General features: G+C 42.0%; 1 protein-coding gene across 4 annotated transcripts in view; it reads right to left on the minus strand.

The window, feature by feature from the left end:
* The window catches only part of SNX18 (sorting nexin 18), a 284,676-nt gene that overhangs the window by 180,853 nt on the left and 78,736 nt on the right, over positions 1-25,087 (minus strand). Inside the window, exons 2-3 of one of the 4 annotated variants that reach the window (XR_008652392.2) lie at positions 5,561-5,745; positions 2,594-3,302 (exon numbers count right to left, since the gene is read on the minus strand). The exons of 2 other annotated variants lie outside the window; for them this stretch is intronic. Coding sequence is in view for 1 of the 2 variants with exons in the window: in XM_063622652.1 (XP_063478722.1) it covers positions 17,047-17,051 (5 nt within the window). In the remaining variant the exon portion in view is untranslated. Of the gene's footprint in view, positions 1-2,593; positions 3,303-5,560; positions 5,746-17,034; positions 17,052-25,087 lie in introns of those variants that run through there. One more of the 4 variants, XM_063622652.1, reaches the window with a different exon arrangement.

Here is a 25,087-nt window from a genome sequence, read left to right on the forward strand (position 1 = left end):
ACCCTGCCCTGTTTCAGAGCCATGCAGCCCTCTGTGGCCTGTGCTCGGGCAGTCCCCACACTGAAGTGCAGCAATGCTGGGCCACACTGCCTCCTGCCATTGAGCTGTTGAAGACACTAGTGTAAGGGCTCCTGGCTCTTTGAGTTTTACTAGTTCGTCTCCTTGGTGCTCTGGCACATGTTCTGGAGGATTCAGAAAAAGAGCAAAGCCTGAAAGCTCTAATTGAACTCTCTTCTCATGCTGCCTCCTATTCTCAAACCGAGTTTGTGCTAACGACGCTCTCTACCCTCGGGGTGAGTCTTGCCACCCCTCTGGCCATCCGTCTTGGCCCTCAAACTTAGACACCCTCCAGTTCTCACATAAGCAGATAATCACTATAGATATTAATCAAGTGAGAGTGAGCCCACAATCTGAAACATAATGTCATGTGTTTGAAAGGGGATCCAAAATGATTTTTGTTGTATTTATAAGCACTATTGATGTGAATGAAAGAACACTCAAGAAATGATTTGCATTAACTATGGAGTGTAAGAAAACTAATTAAAGAATTTGATATTTATTCTTTTCTGCTTCAAACATGTTTAACTTTGAAGTATTTTAGCTTGCAATGATGAACCAGACTCTGAAATCAAACCACCACTTAGAGATTGTGTTAAATTCACCATGTCACTTAATCTTAGAGTCTCAGCTTCCTTGTTTGCAAAATGGGGATAACATCATCATTACGAATTGGCTTCTTGTTAACATTAGATAAATTAATAGATGTAAATAGACCATAGTACCTGGCACAGAATAAGCACCTGGCCAAGCTTTTAGCTAACAGGTGTGTGACTGTGTCAAGATTTCTTTATATTATATTTATACATTTATTTAATATATATACTTATATGTATTTATATTTATTACATATTATGTTTATATTCTAATACAGATGTTTAAAAGCATTTGCAGAGCCCTACTGTGGTCAAAGCATTTATGAAAGGGCTAGTTGCTTTTTTTTTTTTTTTTGAGACAGTGGCTTGCTCTGTAGCCCAGGCTGGAGTGCAGTGGAGTAATCACAGCTCACCCCAGCCTCAACCTCCTGGGCTCAGACGATCTTCCCACCTCAATCTCCCAAGTAGCTGGGACTACCGGTGCATGCCACCACACTCAGATAATTTTTGTATTTTTTGTAGAGATGGGATTTCACCTTGTTGCCCAGGTTGGTCTTGAACTCCTGAGCTCAAGTGATCCTCCCACCTTGGCCACCCAAAGTGCTGGGATTATAGGCGTGAGCCACCATGTCTGGCCCTGGTTGCTGTTTTTCAAAACTGGCATCAAATCTTGGTTAAGGGTGGCATTTCTAACATTTTCCTCCTACTATGTAAATAGCAAAATATTCTCACAAATAAATAGCATCATTTTGTATAAACAGATTCCTAGTTTTCTTTGCAGCCAAAGGCAGCTCTCCTCGAATTCTTTTGAGAATGCTCTGGTTCGTCCTAGAATCAGCTCATGCTGAGTTTACTATTCAGACCAGATTATTACCAGGCAGTTGGAACGGTCAAATTCCCACAGCCAATTTTCTATAAAAATCTCAAGTAATTGAAATGGGAGGAAGGTATCCAGTAAAAGTCAGAGTGAATAATTTAGCACAGCGGCTGTCTACGGCCTCTGAGACAACATATTCAGGGCGTTTTATTGGAGGGTTGACTAAGCTGCTTTTGTCTCCAGGGCATCCTGGCTTCAACTCACCCATCCCATCAAGAACAAGGAGCGTGGCTAAATGAGCAGCCAGAGGGGTCTATCTTTAACCCTTCTCTGACACCTGAGTGATCTGTGAATGCCCTTTTATTGCACTGTCTCATTTTTCTGAATGTGAACAGTAATGTTGTTGTGCTTGATATCTTTCTAAAGGTCCCGTTGAGAAACATCACGACTGGCTGCAGTGGTCACTAAACAGGGGTGTTTTGTCTCCTCCCTGGCTCTGTAGATTCCTTGAAGGGGTAGACCTGTCTGCTAGGGGAAGGGATAAACTGTTGTTATTTTAGAAAACTAGCCTCAAATCTTAAGGATGACATTTCTAATTTTTCCTGCTACTAGAACAAAATTCTCACAAATAAGTGCCCTTTATCCCTGGTCAGGACTAGTCAGGACTTGGGGACACAAGTGGCAGGAACCCAACTCAAATTTTACTAAATAGACTTAGTAAAAAGGGAGACTGTTGATTCACAATGCTGGCAAGAACGCAAAGTTACTCATAGGACTGAATGAAATGCTAGACTAGAATGAAGTTCTCTGAGTTAGCACCTGGAAATCAATAACCCAGGTCAGAGTGCCTGTGGCCAGAGGGTTAGAAATGGACATCCAATACCAGAAAAAGGAGGTTTGGAGGAATAGTGTAATGAACAGTCACAACAGAATGAGAGACTTTGGGAGTTCCGTGGGCTACTCTAACTCATACTCATAGCAACCATAAAGGACTTACTGGGAGTGTAAACCCTATCGCCAACTGTTATGGACTGAACTGTGTTCCCCTTCCTAACCCGTAATGTGAATGGATTTGGAGACAGGACCTTTAAAGAGGTAATTAAGGTTAAATGAGGTAAAAGAGGGGTGGGGCCCTAATCCAATATGGCTGCTGTTAAAAGAAGAGACACCAGCAATGCATGTGCACAGAGAAGAAAAACATGTGAGGACACAGTGAGGTGGCCACCTGCTAGCCAAGAGGGAAGACTCACAAGAAAGCAAGCTAACCAACTTCTTGATCTTGGACTTCCAGCTTCCAGAGCTATGAGAAACACATTTCTGTTAAGCCACCCAGTCTATGGTGTGTTGTTATGGCTACTCTACCCAACCAATGTACCAGCCAAATTCTAGTTCTTTTCCTGTCTGGCTCCTCCTCCACCACAATGCCTCTGTTCTTATGTCAGATATTTTCTGGGGTCCCCTACAGATCTGCTGTCTGCCTGAAGGCAGGATGGGCTACATCAATGGTCTCCAATACTCTCTGCCTTCTGGCTGGGTTTGGCAAGTGGGAGGCTGCGCAGGGAAACAGAAGGAAGTTGACAGTGACCTCAGTATATTCACTTACCTGACTCCTCTCTAACAGATTACCTCAGGCTGACTGCATCCCCCAGTTGAAGATAACATCTTCTCTCAAGGCAGCCTCCTCTATGTGACTCTCCTTCCAGGTTCTGGTAGCTGCTTCCTTCCCCAAAGCTCCAGACTCAGGGATGACAGCAGCTCTGCGGATATTTGCCCTGGGATACTGCACCATCTCCTATGCCTCCCGTATGTCCACAGCTCCACAAAGAGTCACTCTGTAAATAAACCGTTGCAAAATTACACCAGTTTGCCTGTGACATCTGCTTCCCTAACTGACAGAGCTCTTTATAAGACAGAGGTGAAAAACTGAAGGACAAAACCATTGCTAAAGGAAAGTAGAATCCCGGGACCCCAAACTCACTATGCCAGAGAAAGTTAAGCTTGGCAATTGAGTCACATAAAAACCGCCTTCCTTTTGTTCCCAAACAAGTAGCTGTAATTTCACATGCTTACTTTGGCTGGTGAAAAACGTAGATTTACTGAGCCCCAGATGAATGCATAATTGACTTTTCCTCTACTCATGTGTAAAATGTAGATTTACCAAGTACTAACCAGAACCTCACAAGAATGTAACCACTTGCCTCATTGCCTACTTTTTTCTCTTCCCTCCTGCTTGCTCTTTCCCTTTTAAATACCGAAGTTCCCAAAACTCTCTTTGGAAAAAGCACAGGTCACAAATTCTACTATGAGCTGTGTTTGTTTTTCCTGGGTGCTTTCTCAGCCTTGGCAAAATAAACTTCTAATTGATTGAGATCTGCCTCAGTCACTTTGTGGTTTGCACTTTCTTCTCTCCACCTAGAAAAAGAATCATAGGTAGCGTATTCAAAGTGTATTGTGCCCTAACACATAAAGTACATGTCAAATGAGAGGTTTTTACGTTTGTTCGATTGATTTTTGAGACGGGGTCTTGCTCTGTCACCCAGGCTGGAGTGCAGCGATGTGATCAAAATTCACTGCAGCCTCCACCTCCCCTGGCTCAGGCAATTCTCCCACCTCAGCCTCCCAAGTAGTTGGGGTTACAGGCATGCATCACCATGCCTGGCTAATTTTTGTATTTTTTGTAGAGATGGGGTTTTGCTATGTTGCCCAGGCAGGTCTCAAACTCCTGAGCTCAAGCAATCCACCTACCTCAGCCTCCCAAAGTGCTGGGGTTATAGGCGTGAGCCACTGTGCCCAGCCTTTGTTGTTTTTTTAATGCACCATCTGTCATCTGAAATCGCTAACTTAAACAATAACTTTTATTTTCTTTGGGGGGGTCTTCCTTTCACCTCTGCTTTCCGATTATACTTATATCTTAGAATCTTTGAGAGCACAGTGTCAATGTCAGCTTATTAATGGAAACCTGTCTATGCCCAATAATTTTTACTGCTCAATATTACTACCTACACCATGGTCAGCAATTTAATATGGTTTGTTTTGTTTTGCTTTTTTAGAGTTAAATAGGTTTCCTTTTTTTTCCTACTTTTCAGATATTAAACTCGAATTCATTATGCTTATGCTTTGCTTATAGAACAGGGGCTATAAAACTTGTCTCCTTTATTAACTACTGAGCTGTATATCTTTTTACTTATTGATTTTTTTTAGCACACGCTTTAAATTATAACTGAGTTGTCCTGTCTGGTGTATTTTAACCCTAAAAGCTTCCATATGGAGATGTTAATTTAATCTTCTAGGAAGCAATACAAAGTTTAAACATTTGGGGTTCCCTTTCATTTTGCCAGTGACCTCAACCCCTTCTCTCACCAGTTTCATTTAGTAACTTTCTACTCCAAAGGAAAACTGCACATGTATTTAACATCTACTCTAACATTGCATGTTATTTTATTTCATTCTCAAAGCAATGCTATGAGGCAGATCTAATGATCCCATTTTTGTAGCCAAGGAGACAGGCTAGAAGTGGTCTAGCATGACACAACTGGAAAGTGGTGAAGGATGGCAAGGTCTAAGTGAACCCAAAGACCATGACCTGGGACTCTGCTGGGATTTGACCTGCTTATTTCTACCTTTGTGAAACTTCACCTTACTCTGGAATACTAACTCTGTGTATTGGTCCATTCTCACACTGCTGTAAAGGACTGCCCAAGACTGGGTCATTTATAAAAGAAAGAGGTTTAATTGACTCACAGTTTCGCATGGCCAGGGAGGCCTCAAGAAACTTACAATCATGGCAGAAGGGGAAGCAAACACATCCTTCTTCACATGGTGGCAGCAGAGAGAAGTGCCAAGCAAGGGCGAAAAGCCTTATAAAACCATCAGATCTCATGAGAACTCACTATCATGAGAACAGCAGCATGGGGGTAACGGCCCCTGTGATTCAGTTACCTCCTACTGGGTCCCTCCCATGACATGTGGGGATTATGGAAACTACAATTCAAGATGAGATTTGGATGGGGACACAACAAAACTGTGTCACCCTGGAATGCTGTTCCCCTTCCTCCATCATAATCCTCCCATCCCCCAATTTAGACCTTACCTCTTCCAGCATTTTCTCCATGGTTGACCTTACTCAAAGATAGGACTATTAACAGATTAGTCAATGGAGCATGAGCATGGTGGCTAATTCCTGTAATCCCAGCACTTGGAGAGGCCGAGGCAGGAGGAATTGCTTGAAGCCAGGAGTTGGAGACCAGGCTGGGCAACATAGCAAGACATCTGTCTCTATTTTAAAAAAAAGAAAGAGAGGGGAAAAAAGAGAGATTCATCAACAGAGACATGAACAAATGCTTTCCAGAGCTTCACTCAGTACTATAATTATCTTCTTTGTGGTGTGTCTCCTAATCTACAACTTGTGTTTCTTGAGGATTGAAACCATATTTTCTGTCTCTTTAGCACGCCTCTCTCCATCCCTCCCACAGTCTATTTCAATTCTCTGTTGAACACAGGACAACTTTAATAATGCCACTGACAGACAAGGAGAATCTGAAAACTGAAAATTTTGAGAAGTTTTACTTGGGAAGGGGAAGTACACCATTTCTACCTTGCTTTCTAAAGAAATATCTTCTAAAGAGTAATAAAAAGCACGTTTTCACTTGTTATTTTCCTGTGGAACCAAACAGGAGCTATAAGAACTACTAGTGGACAGGTTTATTTGCACTCAATGTTCTGTTCTGTTCTGCTATGCTTTTATGAATTTTAAAGGCAAGGAATTGTTCAGGTCAGGAATTCATCTGTCAAAATGCTTTATGCTGGAGCCCATGGAAAGGAGAGGCCTTGCGGCTTCACTGGTGAATTAACTGAGAGTTGGAACACTGCTGGTGTGTTTTGCTTTACCACTGACTTTCTTTGAAGGGGCCTTTGACAAGGTTGTTTACTCTCATTCATTGCCTCAGTGTTTATATCTCAAAATCAAGAGACCTCCTTCATGTCGAAGGAACTAGGAGAAGAAAGCTAAGTCTGTGACTCAGAGATAAAAACCAGCTTGATGTGATTGCAGGGGCCCTGGAGAGACTTCCCTGTCCCCAAATATCTCCCATTGGCTTGTCCCAGCACAAGAAAAGAAACCCCACAGTTGCCTTGCATCTGAGTTTAGGCAGTGAGCACCTGGTTAAAACACAGGCAAGTTGTGAAGGGAGATCTGACATTGTGTTTGCTTTTATTCAAGATGCACATTTTTTTTTCTTTTTTGAGATGGAATCTTGCTCTGTCATCCAGGCTGGAGTGCAGCGGCACGATCTTGGCTCACTGCCATATCGGCCTCCTGGATTCAAGAGATTCTTGTGCCTCGGCCTCCCTAGTAGCTGAGATTACAGGTGCCTGCCACCACGCCTGGCTAATTTTTTGTATTTTTAGTAGACACAGGGTTTCACCATATTGGCCAGTCTCAAACTCCTGACCTCAAGTGATCCACCTGCCTCAGCCACCCAAAGTGCTGGGATTACAGGTGTGAGCCAACGTGCCTGGCCAAGATGCACATTTCTTTAATCTTTTAATACTTTTGAAATCCGGGTGTGTTTTTACAATCAGAGTGAATTGTTAATGTAATAATGCAATAGTCTATTTCTCCTGAAGAAGTAAGTTGTTATTAAATAGATAAGAACCACCTGGAAAATAGGGAAGCAGTATGGACACACTCCAGTGAGTGGGTGTTGAAAACTGACCCGAGCCAGATTGGTCATGTGTGGATAATTGCAACCTAGGAGTTGTTAAGTCAGAACTGCCAGCTATTCTTCTCCACAAATGTTACGCAATCGTGAACAAAGCAAGCCACTGGCCAAATTCTGCTGCATACACAGACACTTGTTAACTAAATATTTGTTAGTAAGCAAGCAAAAAAGTGGTCCATATAATCTTCCTTGCAAAGTTCTCTAAGACAATTTCTGGGATTCCAGAGGCAGAATAATGCTGCCAGTTTAGCCAGCATTGAGCAGCCAGAATCTTCCACAGTTTATGGCTAGGCCCAAGACCAGGTAAAGGCATCATTCTAAGAGTGCTGGATATTTTATTCATGCAAGAGTGGAGAGTCTCTAAGCTCTTTTAACTAGTCTACTTATCTTTCTATTCACCAAACAGATCCCATTTCTAACTTTCATCATGTTAATCAACATGCCACTAATTTCACCTGTAAGAAACAATTCTGACATTAACTGTGCTAATTGGCAAAGCACCTGTTATTGAAGCTATGAATAACAGATGTGCTTTGTCTGAGGATCATGCACATTTTTTTCCTCCAGAGCTACCCTATTAACTGAAGGACTGTGCATTCTTGTAGAGTCTAGAAACATTTGGTTAAAGCCCAAACTAGGTGGCATACCCAAGATAAGCACTGTATTTCCAGAAGCATTTAAAAATCTTAAGACGCATCAGACTGAAACACACGTTGTGATACAATGCAATGATATCGCTAAGAGAAATGTGCAATGGGGTTTGAGAGCACAAAAGCAGTGACTAATTCTGTCTGTCAGACTGGGAAGTGAGGGGGCAAGGGTAGAACAGCCTTACAGAGGAGATGACCCAAGCTGGATTTTTAAAAGAGAGTAGGAATGCATGAGGCAGACTTGGGGTACACCCAGCAAAGGGAAGCAGTAGGGGCACAAGCCCAGAGGATGAGAAGCTAGTCTAGGGTGGGTAGACTACAGGCATGTGAGAGGGGAGACAGGCTAGAATTGTAGCTGGGAACTAGACAGAACGTTCTAGAGCATGCTCAAGAATTTTCTCTTTACCTGGTAGGCATCTGGAAGTCGAGAGACAAAAATACTTTACCTACTCCAATTTTGGCTTGGAACATGAATGATCGTATTGTTAGACCAAAATGGATACCATAAGGGTCAGGCTTCTCCCAAATCTTTCTAACTGAAGCTGCAGAGCCCTGAACATCCCCTCCATCTATAATGATTTTTCCATAAAAACCAAAGCAGAAGGAGTATGTTCCCTAGAGTCATCTACTGGTTGGGTGAGTTGGACAAGTTTCTTAATCTCTCTGATCCTCAATGTCCTCATCTGTAAAATGTGAATAATTATACCTTTTTCTTAGGGTGTTGTTAAGAAGTTTAAGTTAGTGTGTAAGACAGTTTAAGTTAGTGCTTAAGACAGTACCTGGAATAGAATACTCAACTAATTTTATTTTTAGTGTCTATGTCTTTTAAATATTTTTAAAAGATTTAATCACCCAGGCTTGGCTGATGTGATCTCGGCTCACTGCAACTTCCACCTCCTGAGCTCAAGTGATCCTCCCACCTCAGCCTCCAGAGTGAGTATCTGGGACTATAGGCACACACCACCACAACTGGCTAATTTTTATTTCTTTATTTTTTTGTAGAGATGGGGTTTTGCCATGTTGCCCAGGCTGATCTTGAACTCTTGAGCTCAAGCAATTTGCCTGTCTCAGCCTCCCAAAGTGGTGGGATTTCAGTCATGAGCCACTGCGCCTGGCCCTTGAATCTTTCTCATTATTTTTCCTTGCTTATGAATTCTTAGAAAGAACATGTATTTTATACAAGTAGTACTTTATCTCACTATAATTAGAGATTACTAATCACTGATCTTGTTCCATAAATCTTATTCTGAACTGTTTAAAATCTAGAAGTTTAGCTCTGAGGCTTCCGGTCCTAATAAAACCCCACAAACCACTCTTATCTGCCTGCTGGTCTTATCAGGGAGAGGCTCTTTTTGTTTCCAGCAGGGCCTAGTTTTCCATTTCTAGACACAGAACCAACAACAGAATTGCAGATTCCAGCTCCAAAGTTTTTTCTCCTCCCTAAGTCTTTGAGAACCATGATGGCCAATGGGCTGGCAGGGCTGCTTTCCATTATCTTTACCAAAACAGTTTAACTTCAATGCCCTTGGCAACTTTTGTTCAGGAGAAACATTTCTTTTGCTAATGAAGACCATGCTCAAAATTATCCCGACCATATTCTTATCTCATGCAGCCCTTCACCTCAGAACACCAAACTTGGGTTCTTAAAAGAGGGCTAGGCCGGGCGCAGTGGCTCACGCCTATAATCCCAGCACTTTGGCCGAGGCGGGCAGATCACCTGAGGTCGGGAGTTCGAGACCAGCTTGACCAACATGGAGAAACACCATCTCTAATGAAAATACAAAATTAGGGCGTGGTGGCACATGCCTGTAATCCCAGCTACTCGGGAGACTGAGGCAGGAGAATCACTTGAACCCAGGAGGCAGAGGTTGCAGTGAGCCGAGATTGCACCGTTGTACTTCAGCCTGGGCAACAAGAGTGAAACTCCGTCTCAAAAAAACAAACAACAAAAAAAGAGGGCCTTACCCTTTTACTGATTGACTAAAACAAGAAGTTCACGCTTTCATCTGGGACAGCAAACTATAGCCACCAGCATTTTGAATCAAATTTAAATTCCTGCTTGGGTTTGAATGTGTCCTCCAAAGTTCTTGTGTTGGAAATATCCCCAATGCAACAGCACTGAGAGGTGAGACCTTTAAGAGATGAGTAGGTCATGAGGGTGAAGAGGCAGAGCCCTCCTGGATGGATTAAGGCCTGTATTGCAGGAGTGGATTCCTGATAAAAGCATGAGTTCAGCCCCTTCCCTCTTTCTCTCATGTGCGTGATCTCTTGACCTTCTGCCTTCCTTCACGGGATGATGCATCAAGAAGCCCTTGCCAGATGCCAGCCCTTCAACCTTGAACGTCCCAATCTTTAGAACTGTGAGAAATAAATCTCTGTTCTTATAAATTACGTAGTCTCAGGAATTCTGTTATAGAAGCATAAAATGAACTAAGATAATCCCTATAGGCAGAGTTTTTGCTGCTACCCAAGTTGCCGTTAGCCCAGTATTTCCCAATTATGGCATACCCAACATCTCACATTGGTACCCACCTGCCCTTGAAGGCATCTGAGCACCGTTCCCATCCCAGGCTCTGGCTGTTACAACCCATTATCACAATACAAGCAGCTTATCCCATTAGTTAGTTACTTGGCAAGGCCAGGAATGTTTAACACACAAGATGACAGCTTTGCTGTGGGGGATGGAATGAAAAGGAGGAAGGGAAAAGGTCTCCGATTAGATGCGTTAGGTCTGGAATAGCTGCCCTAGGGTGGGAATCTAGTGTCTGGGGTGAGGGTGGGTCAAGTGATGCTGGTTGGGAGAGTGTCACTGACTGAGAAACATGACAGTTTGCCTCCAGTCACTGTCCCCTGAGTCAGTGTTTGTCCCTGGCAAAGACTGTAACAGAGAACAGCTAGGAACCTGGCTCAGGTGACAGTGGAGAAGGAAAAGGGACCTATGGCTGCAGCTGTGGAAAACAGATCAGCCGCACCATGTCTTGTAGCCTTCAAATTAAGTGGACAATGTGTTGTTTTTTCTAGTGTTTATGACAAATGTAAGCCCCAGTGCATATGCTGATAAAATCCAAGTTTAAAAATCCCACCCCCAGCCGGGCGCGGTGGCTCCCGCCTGTAATCCCAGCACTTTGGGAGGCCGAGACCAGCAGATCATGAACTCAGGAGTTCGAGACCAGCCTGGCCAACATGGTGAAACACTGTCTCTACTAAAAATACAAAAAAAAAAAAAAAAAAAAAGTAGCCAGGTGTGGTGGCACGCACCTGTAGTCCCAGCTACTCTGGAGGCTGAGGCAAGAGAATCGCTTGAACCCGGGAGGCGGAGGTTGCAGTGAGCCAAGACCACGACATTGTACTCCCGCCTGGGTGACAAAGTGAGACTCCATCTCAAAAAAAAAAAAAAAATCCCACCCTCTAAGAGGAAAATTGGAAATAATCTACTCTTTAATTGCTCCTCTGCCAAAGCAATAACTTGAATGGTCCTTATTAGGAATAGCTCATTACTAACAATAATATTAACTATTATAACAACAAGTTATCGCTTGATCCCAGGAGTTCAAGATCAGTCTGGGCAATATAGTGAGACATCATCTCTACATTAAAGAATTTAAAAATTAGCCAGGCATGGTGGAGCACACCTATAGTCCTAGCTACTTGGGAATCTGAGGCAGGAGGATTGCTTGAGTCCAGGAGTTTGAGGTTACAGTGAGCTATGATTGTGCTACTGCACTCTGGCCTGGAGCTCAGAGCGACACCCTGTCTCTAATTAAAAAAAAAAAAAGAAGAAGAAGAAGAAGAAGAAGAAGAAGAAAATTCCAGAATTCACAATGTGTTGCTCCAGGCACCCTGCCTCACCCCAACACTGTAACCATCCCCCCTCAAACCAGTCAAGTTGCTTCCCCATCACTTCCAGCCCCCACCCCCACTTCTCCTTCCTTTTTCCAGATAAAGGCTTATGTGAGTGGGGTTTATGCTTTCAGGAATAAGCTAAAGTAGGTATAGACTGAAACCTCTTGGAAATATCTGGGATTACCATTTCAGGCAAGTGAAAGACAAACTAGGAATCAGTAGACATGATTTCCTAGCTGGCATCCTCTTCTTCCTCCCCTTAAGTTGTTCCTGGAGAGGAAAATAATTTCTAGAACGTCATTCCAGACACCATTAGTCAGCAGGAGAATGGAATCTAGAAGGGGACCTGGAGGACAATAGACAGCAGGCTACCCTGGGACTCGCAGGGTAAAGTAGGGAACAAAGGCCCAAGGGATTTTTTTTGACTGTAGAGTCAAATCATGTTCAGGAGACAGGGCATGGTGATTCTCTCTCTGGGTGGGGAAAGGATCATCTTGGGCATGCTTCCTACTGGGGCGGGTGAGGCCAGCAGGCTTAGGGCTACCTTGAAGATGTTCAAGGGACAGCAGAATGATCTTAAAAACCAGAAGGAAGTGATGTGTTTAAAATATATCTCTCAGGGAAATGCGTCTATCTTATCAAGGGACTAGCAGCAGCCTGAGACTGACAGACCCCTCAGCAGGTCAAGCTCAGCACCTGGAAAGTAAGCAAAGATTATGGGGCAAACGCCCATAAGGAGGAGATTTTTAAAGAGCAGAGGTTGAATGAACTGAATTTACATAGGATGATCCTTAAATATTCAATCTGTTCTATTCTGGATTAGGGTAGAGGGTGACCATAGAAATCAACCAAAACATTTGTAAACGTAGCGAATAGATGATTCTGTATTTTCCTAAAGAATCACACAATGTTAGGGAAATTTGGATGCCTGATTAAGGGTAACTTCTCAAGGACTAATATCAGACTGCTAACTGACTGTGCTCTTAACGAGCTTGTATCTGTATGTTCCCCTCAGCCAGGGCTGCAACAAGTGTTAACCCCTTCCCTGTTACACCCTCCTGTTACTTCAAGACCACAACAGGATGCGAAAGTATCTCAGCAACCACATTCTTCTGCTGGCAGAGGAAGAGCTGACTAATAAACATTTGTAGTTATTTAACACAAATAACACACCAAAGCAATAACATTGTGCAAATAATCTCTTTGGTTATTTGCCTGATCAGGTTATTTGCCTGGTTATTTGCAAAAGAAAATATGGCCAAGAGGGGAAGCATCTGAATCTGCAATCTTGGCTGAGCGGAAAGCTCTGCTTGTAAATCACTCTCCATCTGCCCTGCAGAGTGGCCAGCCCAGGATGCTGTGTACTGGTGGATTCAAGTCTCACCATAGTTACAGAAATCACTTGCTGAAGCTTCTGCTAACTGCTCCCAACCTCCATTCCTTTGTGTGTAAAGTCGGAGCAATGTAGCAACATGTTCAGTGGCGTGAGGTTTGGTAAACCACAGAGTGCTATACACACATTAGACTGAAGCTCTTGATAGATGTGACACAAGGGTGGTGTCACCTCATTGAGATACCTACCTCAGTCGTACTGTGTTACTGTGTGTGTTAGTCTGTTCTTGCATTGCTATAAGGAAATACCTGAGACTGGGTCATTTATAAAGAAAAGAGGTTTCATTCGCTCACGGTTCTCAGGTTATACAGGAAGCATGGTGCTGGCATCTGCTCAGCTTCTGGGAAGCCTCATGAAGCTTACAGTCATGGAGGAAGGCAAAGGGAAAGCAGGCATGTCACATGGTGAAAGGAGTAAGGAAGACAGACAGAGAGAGGAGGGGAGGCGCCACACACTTTTAAATGACCAGATTTCACGAGAATTCACTCACTATTCCAAGGACAGCACCAAGCAGATGGTGCTAAACCATTCGTGTGAAATCTACTCCCATGATCCAATCACCTCCCATCAGGCTCCACCTCCAATGTGGGGGATTACATTTCAATATGAGATTTGGGCAGGGACAAACGTCCAAACACTATCACCACGGCATGGCAATTTATTGACATATTGGCTCACGTTTGTCTTCCCTATACTTCTTTCTTCTCAATTTCAAGGAGGTAGCCAAATGCTTGGCATTTTTTTGATCTCAGCCCTTTTGCAGGGTGGGGCAAACAGAGGGATTTGAGGCTTTTTCAGTCTTTTATGAAAGTTAAGCTTTGGGGGGGCTGAAGTGGGAGATCACTTGAGGCCAGGAGTTGGAGGCCAGCCTGAGCAACATAGCAAGACTCTGACTCTAAAAGTAAAATATTATAAATAAATAAGTAAAGAAATAGAAAATAAATACCATCATAGAGACTGTGGATGATGTCCCCAAGGAGAGATAAGATGTGTTTTGCGGACAACAAGAAAGGAAGAGAGATTTTCTTCAGGTGTTAGAAAGCCAAAAGAGAAGGATAAATCATAACCAAGAATGTGGCAGTACCCCCTAGGCTGTACTGCCCACCTCAGTAGTTAATATCAATGTGTGGTTTTAAAGTTCTAAATTAATTAAAATTAAATATAATTAAAAATTCAGCTCCTCGGTGGCACTGGCTGCATTTTAAGTGCTCTATAGCCTCATATGTCTAGTGGCTATGGACAGAGTAGTTATGGAACATTTCCATCACTGCAGAAATTTCTACTGGACTGTGAGAAGGTGTCAAGACCTCAGAGGCTGTGAGGAAACTTGATTAGATGCTCCCAACCTCATCACAGAGTCCTGTGCTCTAAGAACGGGGAATTAGCAGCTGAGCTGCCCAGCATGAGATACACAGGTTGGGATAATGGACTGGTGCTTTAGTGGAAAACACTGTGGACCCACAACTGTAAACTAGAGTGACAATCTTCCCTGTGCCAGAGTGTTTAATAAGACCTAATGACCTTTACACACTTTGGAGGGCAGGGAGAGACACCAAGGGCTGAGTGTGAATTTCCCACCAGCCTAGGAGGATGGGTACTCGGATGATTTAGAGAAAATAAAGTGATGCACACTTGAATATAGGGAACTAAGATTAATACCTGCTACAGTCGTACACAATTATGCATACACATATACACCCCCACGCAGACACACCAGTCATCCTTCCTTCTTCAACTGTTTATTTCAACACTGATTTCACAACGCTATTTAAACAGCTCAGGCTACCTCCATATCCCAATAAGTACTTGTCAGTACACAGGTCACAATCCATTATTTAAAAAGCATGGTGACTGGGTGTGGTGCCTTATGCCTGTAATTCCAGCACTTTGGGAGGCCAAGGTGGGAGGATCACTTGAGCCCAGGAGTTCAAGACCAGCTTGGGCAACATAGTGAGACCCCATCTCTATTTTTAAATAAGAAAACTTTTAAAATAATACAATAAAATAAAAAATAAAAAGCACAGTTCATATTAGAAAATGGGCAAAAGATATGAAGAGATATTTCACCAAAGAGGCTATACAGATGGCAAATAAGCACATGAAAAGATGTTCAGTACCATTAGCCATTAGGGAAAGGCAAATTAAAGCCATAATATCACCACGCACCTATCAGAAAGGCTAAAGAAAAAGATAGTGACAATATCAACTGCTGATGAGGATGCAGAGAAACTGGATCCCTCAAACATTGCTGATAGGAACACAAAATGGTATAACTGCTCTGGAAAATAGTTTGGCAGTTTCTTTAAAAAGCAATTATATAAGTACCATATGACCTAGCAATTGAACTCCTGGGCATTTAATCCCAGGGAAAGGAAAACTTATGTTCACATAACACCCTGCACATGAAGTTTAAAGCAGCCTTATTTTTGTTTGTTTTGAGACAGAGTCTTGCTCGGTCACCCAGGCTGGAGTGCAGTGGCATGATCTCAGCTCACTGCAAACTCTGCCTCCCAGGTTCAAGCAATTCTCCTGCCTCAGCCTCCTGAATAACTGGACCTACAGGCATCCACCACCACGCCCGGCTAATTTTTATATTTTTTTGTGGAGATGGGGCTTTGCTATGTTGTCCAGGCTGGTCACGAACTCCTGACCTCAAGTGATCCACCTGCCTCGGCCTCCCAGAGTGCTGGGATTACAGGCATGAGCCACAATGCCTGGCCCATAGCAGCTTTATTTGTAATAGCTAAAAAGTGTAAAGGCCAGAAATGTCCTTCAACAGGTGAATGGTTAAACAAATTGCGATGCATACCTACCATGGAATACTATACAGGCAACAACTTGGATGAATATCCAAGAATTATGCTATTGTAGCCATTCTGTAGAAATAGGATAAATTCCCACCTAAACTATGGTTCAAATGATGACACCAGATGGACATCGAAAGAGTGTGAAAAGGTTTATTACGCATATAATGAGGTTTTCTGGAGACAGCTGGGAAAGCTTCCCAAACAGGTCCAAAAACAGCATGTAAGAGAGCAGGGAAAGAAAACTGACTTGAAGTTTTCTTAGGCGTTGGGGAGTGGGGCTGGGGTGAGGGTTCCTGCACACAGGCGGGGGCCCACATGGTTGGAATCTCAGTGCCAACAGAAGAATCCAGGCTTTCTTATCAGCTTGCCCAGATGTGGAGCAAAATGGGAAAAGAGAAGGGTGGGGTATAAAAGCTACTAGCAAACATCAGAAAATGGAGTCAGACTCATTATTATTACATAGGAACCACACAAAGGCCTTTCTCAAAAGAATGCATACTGTATGCATCCATTTATATAACATTTTTGAAATGACAAAATTTCAAAACTGGAGGATATATTTGTTAATGGTTGCCAGGGTATAGGGACGGGGTGGGTGAGGAAGGTAGGAGTGGTTGTAAATGGGTAAAATAAGGGATCCTTGTGATGCCGGAACTGTCAGTATCTTGACTGTGGTGGTGGATACACAAACCTATACAGGTGATAACATTTTATGGAACTGTGCAATTTTCACACATACACACACACGTGAGTACAAATAAAGCTGGGAAAATCTGAAAAAGATGGATAGATGGTAGTAATGTCAATCTCCTGGTTGTGATATTATACTAATGTTTTGTAAAATGTTACATTGGGGGAAACTGGGTGACGAATACACGAGATCTAGCCATCTGATTTCTTAAAATTGCATATAAACCTAGAATTATCTCCATGAAAATTGCAAATTGAAAAATGCTTAGATCAGAGAGGGAGAGTTCATTCGGATTACAGGACACTCCGGGGTGGGACGAAGAGCAAGAATGAGTGAATGCCTCTGAATTGAGCCAACTGACCCAGTGAACTACCTGGTCTCCCGAAGTCCTCTTCAACAATGTAAAGGCCAACCAGAGGTCAGACATCTTCATTATCATAAAGACCAAAAGTTGGGTAAATGTTTAGAGGGACTAATCTGGAAATACAAAGAAAGGCAAGATAAAATTCAGAGGTAGCCTAATAACTTGAAAACTGATTATTTTTATGATAGATGAATCAATAGCAAAAGAAGATTCACATAAGAATTATCTGATAACCATTTATACAGGGATGTCATTTACAATTCAGTCATTCACAAACTTTTTCAATGAAATATTCCTTAACAATAGATGAGAGTAGATGTATGAATGGATGGAGGTCTGGTGTGTAGCCACAGGCAGCCATCAAAAACCTGAAACACCTGGAAAATCTATACAAATAGTACATTACACGACATAATACATCTTTATTTATTGCAATATAAAAGTATGATTTTCAATATTGAATTTTATACTGTATTTTACCACAGTTCAAAGAAAAGGAAGAAATGACTGTTAAAAAGTGGTGACATTTTTTTGAAGTGTCAAAATTAGGCTGGGTGCGGTGGCTCACACCCATAATCCAAACACTTTGGGAGGCAGAGGCAGGAGAATTGCTGGAGCCCAGGAGTTCCAGATTAGCCTGGTCAACAAAGTGATACCCTGTCTCTACAAAAGAAAAGTTTTTAGATTTAGCCAGGTGTGTTGGCACATGCCTGTAGTCCTAGCTACTTGAGAGGCTGAGGCAGGAGGATCCCTTGAGCCCAGGAGCTCAAGGCTTCAGAGAGCTGCGATAGTGCCACTGCACTCCAGCCTGGATGATGGTGCAAGACCCTGCCACAAAAATAAATAAATAAGTTTCAAAATTGATCATAAAAAATCTCAATAATTTTTATGTTGATTATGTTAAAATAATACTATTCTGGATATCTTGGGTTAAATAAAACATACAATTAAGCTTTTTAAAAAATATTGTTTTCAACTAAAAATATCAGTTAAAATTATGTAAAAAGTTCAGTAATCTGAGCAAAATTTACCTCCAGGAAGATGATTACTCTATGGCCCATGTGGTTCCTGGTAAGTAACACACTACTGTGATAAGCGTGGCTTTACATTTTCTAAGATCTTCCAATTAAATATTGCTTTAAAAAAAAAAAAAAGTCTAAACCCCTAACTCTGAGTCTCTGCTGGTTCTACTCTGGCACAGTTTTGCTGGCTTTCCTCCCCACGAATGTCTAGGACTTAAGTCCCAGGCAAAATGTTACCACTAGGAATCCATCTAAAATTGCCCAAGACAGGATATATTTCCTCCTTCTCATGTTACTCAACTGCTTAAAATGCCCCAGAGAGTTCCTATTAAGGTAGAATAAAGTCCAGTAGAAGTCAGCCCTCATGCTGACTGGAAAAAGTCTCCTGCTTACATCTTAGATCTTACATTTTGACCACTCACCACCCCTCACACTTCCTCCACCACAGGAAGACCAGAGGGTCTCCTTTCTGTTCCTCCAATATCCAGCCTGTGTCTACCTTCAGGTATTTGATCTTACAGTTCCATATTCGGGGACTGCTTTTCCTTCTGATTGTGCATTTCTTCCTTCTTATTCTTGACATTCGGATCTCAGTGTGGATGACACTCCTCAGAAAGGCCATCCCTAGCCACCCAATCTAAAATCAATATCCAGTCATCCTCTTACCTTACCAGCATGCCATTTTTGGTTGGTTTGTCTGTTTATTGTGGCAAAATATACATAACAAATTTTGCCATTTTAACCATTTTTTAAAGTATACAATTCAGTGACATTAAGCATATTTACAATGTTGCACAACCATCACTACTCTCCATTTCCAGGACTTTTTCATCTTCCCAAACTAAAATTCTGTACCATTAATAGTGACACCCTATTACCTGCTTCTCCCAGCCCCTGGTAACCTCTATGATACCTTCTGTCTCTATGAATTTGCCTATTCAAAGTACCTCATATCAGTGGAATGACACAATATCTGTCCTTTTGTTTCTGACTTATTTCACTTAGCATAATGTTATCACAGTTTATTTATGTTGTAACATGCACCAAAATGTCATTCTTTCTTAAGACAATAGTATCTCATTGTATGTACATATCATATTTCATTTATCCATTCATGTGCCAGTAGACATTTGGGTTGTTCCCACCTTTTGCCTATAGTGAATAATGTTCATATGAACGCCAGTGCCCAAAATATCTGTTTAAATCCCTGCTTTCAGTTCTTTAGGTGTTGTACCTAGTAGTAGATCATATGGTCATTCTATGTTTAACTTTTTGAGAAGACACCACACTGTCAGCTGGATCATATGGTAATTCTATTTTAACTTTTTGAAAAGCCATCGTACTGTCAGCATGGCCTTTTTATAATGTGTTTGTCTGCTCTACTAGGATGAAACCTTCACGAGAGAAGGGACCACAACTGTCTTCTCCAGTCCTGAATCTCCAGCACCTTGAACAATATTTGGCACATAATGGACACTCAAAAAGTTTTTGTTAGATGAAAGAATGAGGTAGATCTTCAGTAATTGTTAGTGTTCTTTCTCCTTTCCACTTTGTTCTTCTTAGATTGCAACGCCCCCCTCCCCCTCCCCTTGAGGGCGAGGATAGCTATCATTCACCTGTGTAACCGTAGCATTTAGCACATTGAAGGTACTCAATACATCCTTGTCCAGTTGAAGAAAATACCCATTCTTTGTTGTAGTTTGGTGTTCTCGGCTGAACTCAGTAGGATTGACCTTATAATTATGTGTTAGTAAGAATGGAGGACGTTTTTTAGTAAGAATGGAGTTAGCAAAGAAAAATGCCCAGTGTAGCCCCAGGACAGTTGCCTTCCAGGAAACTCTGACTTTCTTTTTTTCTTATTCTTTTTTCTCTGGCTTCTGGACTCTAGCATTTTCCAGAACCAAGACTGAAAGAAGCAAAAACAGCTGAAAAATTTCTTAAATTACATCATCTTCCTCTGGGAATTCAGGCATGTTGGCTGGGTTTGACTAAAGCGTAACCAGGATTTGAGTCTTGGGTTCAGATAAAATTTAAGTTCAAATCTCTCAAGGCTTCTTAAAAGATCAGATAACAGTCCTTAGATTAAAAATTCTTTAGGCCGGGCATTGTGGCTCATGCCTGTATCCGAATACTTTGGGAAGCCAAGGTGGGAGAATTTCTTGAGCCCAGGCATTTGAGCCTCCAGTGTACTATGGTTGTGTCACTGTACTCCAGCCTGGGTGACAGAGTGATATCCTATCTCTAAAAATATATATATATATTTTAAATAATTTCCAAACAACTTTGATCCTGATAATTCTGATTATTCATGCCATATAATAATAATATATTTACAACCCTACATTATATGAAATAAATTATACACACATACTATATGTTACATTTTATGTGTAATAATTGGTTGATGAATGCAGTTGGCAAATCCAAGTTAAAAAATGCCCAACTAATACTTGGAACCATTGCCACGAGGTTTCTCCCCCAATTCGGTTACAGCAGGTAGCTAGTCAGGTATGAGCAGGGCAGGAGAGGGCTCGATACACACCAGGAGTGTTGGGTGACCATCAGGTGATGGTCAGGCAGTTGTTAACTGCTTCTCTAAAGTAATAATTGCTCACCGCCAGTGCCAGGGAAAGGCAGTCTCCTAATGGACAGAAAACACCTGAAACTGATCAGCAGCTTCCCAATAAGACCTCAGGAGTGGGGAGAAATAAGGCAAGATCCCGGGAGGAGGCCAATGTATAAAACCTCAGTCAAGAGATCAAGCTGTGTACTTGGTTTCTCAAGTCACCCACTTGGCCCTCTTCCAAGTTGTACATTCCTTCTTTTCTTTCCTCTCCTTCCTGTTCTAAAGCTTTTCAATAAATTTTCACTCCTGCTCTGACACTTGCCTCAGTCTCTCCTTCTGCCTTATGCCCCTCAGTCTAATTCTTTTGGGGAAGTCCACGCTGAAGTTGCTGCACACCCGTATGGATTCGCCTCAGGTAACTCGGATCTCTGCCACCGCTAACGTCCTGTCAGTTCCTCCTACTTAGAAACACTCTTTATTTCAGCCAGCAGTGTTTAAGGCAAAGGTCAGTGAGAAGACCCTCCTAGAATCTCAACATTTGCAGGCTCCAAAAGCCTGCTAGACTATGGCCATTTTCCCAGTGACTCCTACCTATCCTCCTGACCATTGCCTGCCCTCCCTATTGGGGCCAGCTGCCTCTACCCAGCTGCTGTCTCCATATTATGCAGCCTGTGTGATTCCCAGATAGGCAGCCTCGGGTCTTCAGCCTTTGCTTACAGAGCTTCAATCACCCCTCCAATTCCACATCTCTCTGTACTTAAAAATCTCCTAACACTTTATCACTGCCTGGGCTCTGCCTTGAGGGATGGCCATTCCAGTAGTTCCATATTCTTGGAGGAGCTTTGCTTACTTAGCGAGTACCGTCTGACTATTGGGTGTAAGGAGGGTGTGTGAGGTAACTGTCAAAGGAAACACTAGTTTCAGGAAGTTGGCAAGCACTGCAATAGAGAATAGGGAATTATGAAAAACTCCAGACGTGTCTTAAAGCCACACCAAAATCTGCTCCAAATTCCTAGTTTCTGATGTGCCCTTTTTTGCTTTAAAAACTTGTTTGCAATTTTCCCGATCATGTGTTGTTACCTCATGGACTGAAGCAGACAGGTGAGAAATGAGAAAGGAGCGTAACCCCAGTTCATTTGCCAGAACAGTGAGGAGAAACTGAGCAGAGTAAGAGAGAAAGGTCAAGAGGAGCAGAAGGCAGAACTGGAAACCACGTGGGGACTATGGGGACGATCACCTCAGGTGGAACTTCATCTGCCATCCCTCCTCCCCCCACTTTCCTGTGCTGCTGCTGGTCACTGTCCTGGGGCAAAGGCTGCCTAATATGAACAGGAGGGAAGATGTAGTTGGCTCATCCACACATGCCAGGCTGCTTCCTGCCTCAGGCCTCATGTAGTTTCTGGTCTAATCACGGGGACAGAAATTCTTCCCAGGATACACCAAAGCAAGCAGTGAAACAAAGACTCTCCTCATGCTCTCTGACTGTTAGAGTCTAGGAAACATTCAGGCTCAGAGCAGAGATACAAAGGGCCTCAGAGTGCCTGGTACATCCTGGGTAGCCAATTCATATGAGTCCCATGAATGCATAGATAAATGGTTAGATGGTTGCATAAAAGAGATGGATAGATAGAATCAGTGGCATGCTAGTGAATGTTTAACAACTGGATCTACAAAAAAGCCATGATTTTTAATGGTCGCCAACTTGATTTTCAGGATATTTGTACTACCACGTGGCCAATTTCAAGCCATTATTGGATACAGAGTTGGGAAGAGATGTTCCAGCACATCACTACATGGATGGATGGATGGATGGATGGATAGATGGACAGATGGACAGACAGAAGGAGGACGGGAAGGATGGAGGGAGGAATGGATGAATGGACAGATGATTGATGGACAACAAAGTTTCCATAGTTCATCTTTTTAAATCATTTTTAGTGCTGGGGTACATGTGCAGGATGTGCAGGTTTGTTACATAGATAAATGTGTGCCATAGTGGTTTACTGCACCTATCAACTCATCACCTACGTATTAAGCCCAACATCCATTAGCCATCCTTCCTAATACTCTCCCTCCCTCCGCCCCACCCCGCCAACAGGTCCCAGTGTGTGTTGCTCCATCCTGTGTGTCCATGCGATCCCATTGTTCAGCTCCCAGTTATAAGTGAGAACATGTGGTCTTTGGTTTTCTGTTCCTGTGTTAGTTTGCTGAGGATAACGGCTTCTGGCTTCATCCATGTCCCTGCAAAGGACATTATCTCATTCATTATATGGCTGCATAGTATTCCATGGTATATATATGCCACATTTTCTTTATCCGGTTTATCACCGATGGGCATTTGGGTTGATTCCATGTCCTTGCTATTGTGAATAGTGCTGCAATGAACATACGTGTACATGTATCTTTGTAATAGAAAGATTTATATTCCCTTTGGTATATACCCAGTAATGGGATTGCTGGGTCAAATGGTATTTCTGGTTCTAGCTCTTTGAGGAATTGCCATACCATCTTCCATAATGGTTGAACTAATTTACATTTCCACCAACAGTGTAAAAGTGTCCCTATTTCTCTGCAACCTTGCCAGCATCTGTTGTTTCTTGACTTTTTAATAATGGCTATTCTGACTGGCATGAGATGGTATCTCATTGTGGTTTTGATTTGCATTTCTCTAATGATCGGTGATTTTGAGCTTTTTTTCATATATTTGTTGGCTGCATGAATTCCTCTTTTGAGAAGTGTCTGTTCATGTCCTTTGCCCACCTTTTAATGAGGTTGCTTGTTTTTTTCTTGTAAATTTGAGTTCCTTGTAGACACTGGATATTAGAACTTTGTTGGATGGATAGACTGTGAAGATTTTCTCTCACTCTGTTGGTTGCCTGTTCACTCTGAGTTTCTTTTACGTTGCAGAAGTTCTTTAGTTTAATTAGACCCCATTTGTCAATTTTTGCTTTTGTTGCAATTGCTTTTGGTGATTTATTTTATCATGAAATCTTTGCCCATGCCTCTGTCCTGAATGGTATTGTCTAGATTTTCTTCCAGAGTTTTTATAGTTTTGAGTTTTACATTTAAGTCTTTAATCCATCTTGAGTTAATTTTTGTATAAGGTGTGAGGAAGTGGTCCAGTTTCAATTTTCTGCAAATGGATAGCCAGTTTTCCCAGCACCATTTGTTGAATAGGAAATCCTTTCCCCATTGCTTGTTTTTGTCAAGTTTGTTGAAGATCAGATGGTTGCAGATGTGTGATCTTATTTCTGAGTTCTCTATTCTGTTTCATTGGTCTATGTGTCTGTTTTTGTACCAGTAACCATGCTGTTTTGGTTATTGTAGCCTTTTAGTATAATTTGAATGAAGTCTGGTAGGGTGATGCCTCCAGCTTTGTTCTTTTTGTTTAGAATTGACTTGGCTATATGGGCTCTTTTTTCGTTCCATATAAATTTTAAAATAGTTTTTTCTAATTCTGTGAAGAATGTCAATGATAGTTTAATGGGAATAGCATTGAATCTATAAATTATTTTGGGTATTATGGCCGTTTCCATGATATGGATTCTTCCTATACATGAGCACAGAATATTTTTTCATTAGTTTGTGTCCTCTCTGGCTTCCTTGAGCAGAAGTTTGTAGTTCTCCTTGAAGAGGTCCTTCACTTCCCTTGTTAACTGTATTCCTAGGTATTTTACTCTCTTTGTAGCAATTGTGAATTGAAAAGGAGGGATTCCTCTCTAACTCATTCTATGAGACCAGCATTGTCATGATACCAAAACCTGACGGAGATACAATTCCCTTTGTAGCAGTTGTGAATGGGAGCTCACTCACAATTTGGCTCTCTGCTTGCCTGTTGTTGGTGTATAAGAATACTTATGACTTCTGCACATTGATTTTTTATTCTGAGACTTTGCTGAAGTTGCTTATCAGCTTAAGAAGTTTTGGGGCTGAGACAATGGGGTTTTCCAAATATAGGATCATGTCATCTGCAGACAAACACATTTTGACTTCCTCCCTTCACATTTGAATACCCTTTATTTCTTTCTTTTGCCTGATTGCCCTGGCCAGAACTTCCAATACTAAGTTGAATAGGAGTGGTGAGAGAGGTCATCCATATCTTGTGCCAGTTTTCAAAGGGAGTGTTTCCAGCTTTTGTCCATTCAGTATGCTATTGGCTGTGGGTTTGTTATAAATGGCTCCTATGAGTTTGAGATGTGTTCCTTCAATACCTAGTTTATTGAGAGTTTTTTAACAAAAAAGGGATGCTGAATTTTATCAAAGGCCTTTATGTGTCTATTGAGATAATCATGTGGTTTTTGTCTTTAGATCTGTTTATGTGATGGATTACATTTATTGATTTGCGTATGTTGAACCAGTCTTGCATCCCAGGAATAAAGCTAACTTGATCATGGTGGATAAGCTCCTTGATGTGCTGCTGGATTCAGTTTGCCAGTATTTTATTGAGAATTTTTATATTGATGTTCTTCAGGGATATTGGCCTGAAGTTTTCTTTTTTTGTTGTATCTCTGTCGGGTTTTGGTATCAGGCCTGGCCTCATAGAATGAGTTAGGGAGGAGTC

This window comes from Symphalangus syndactylus, chromosome 18 (genome assembly GCF_028878055.3).
Source record: "Symphalangus syndactylus isolate Jambi chromosome 18, NHGRI_mSymSyn1-v2.1_pri, whole genome shotgun sequence".
In the NCBI taxonomy this organism is placed as follows: Eukaryota; Metazoa; Chordata; class Mammalia; order Primates; family Hylobatidae; genus Symphalangus; species Symphalangus syndactylus.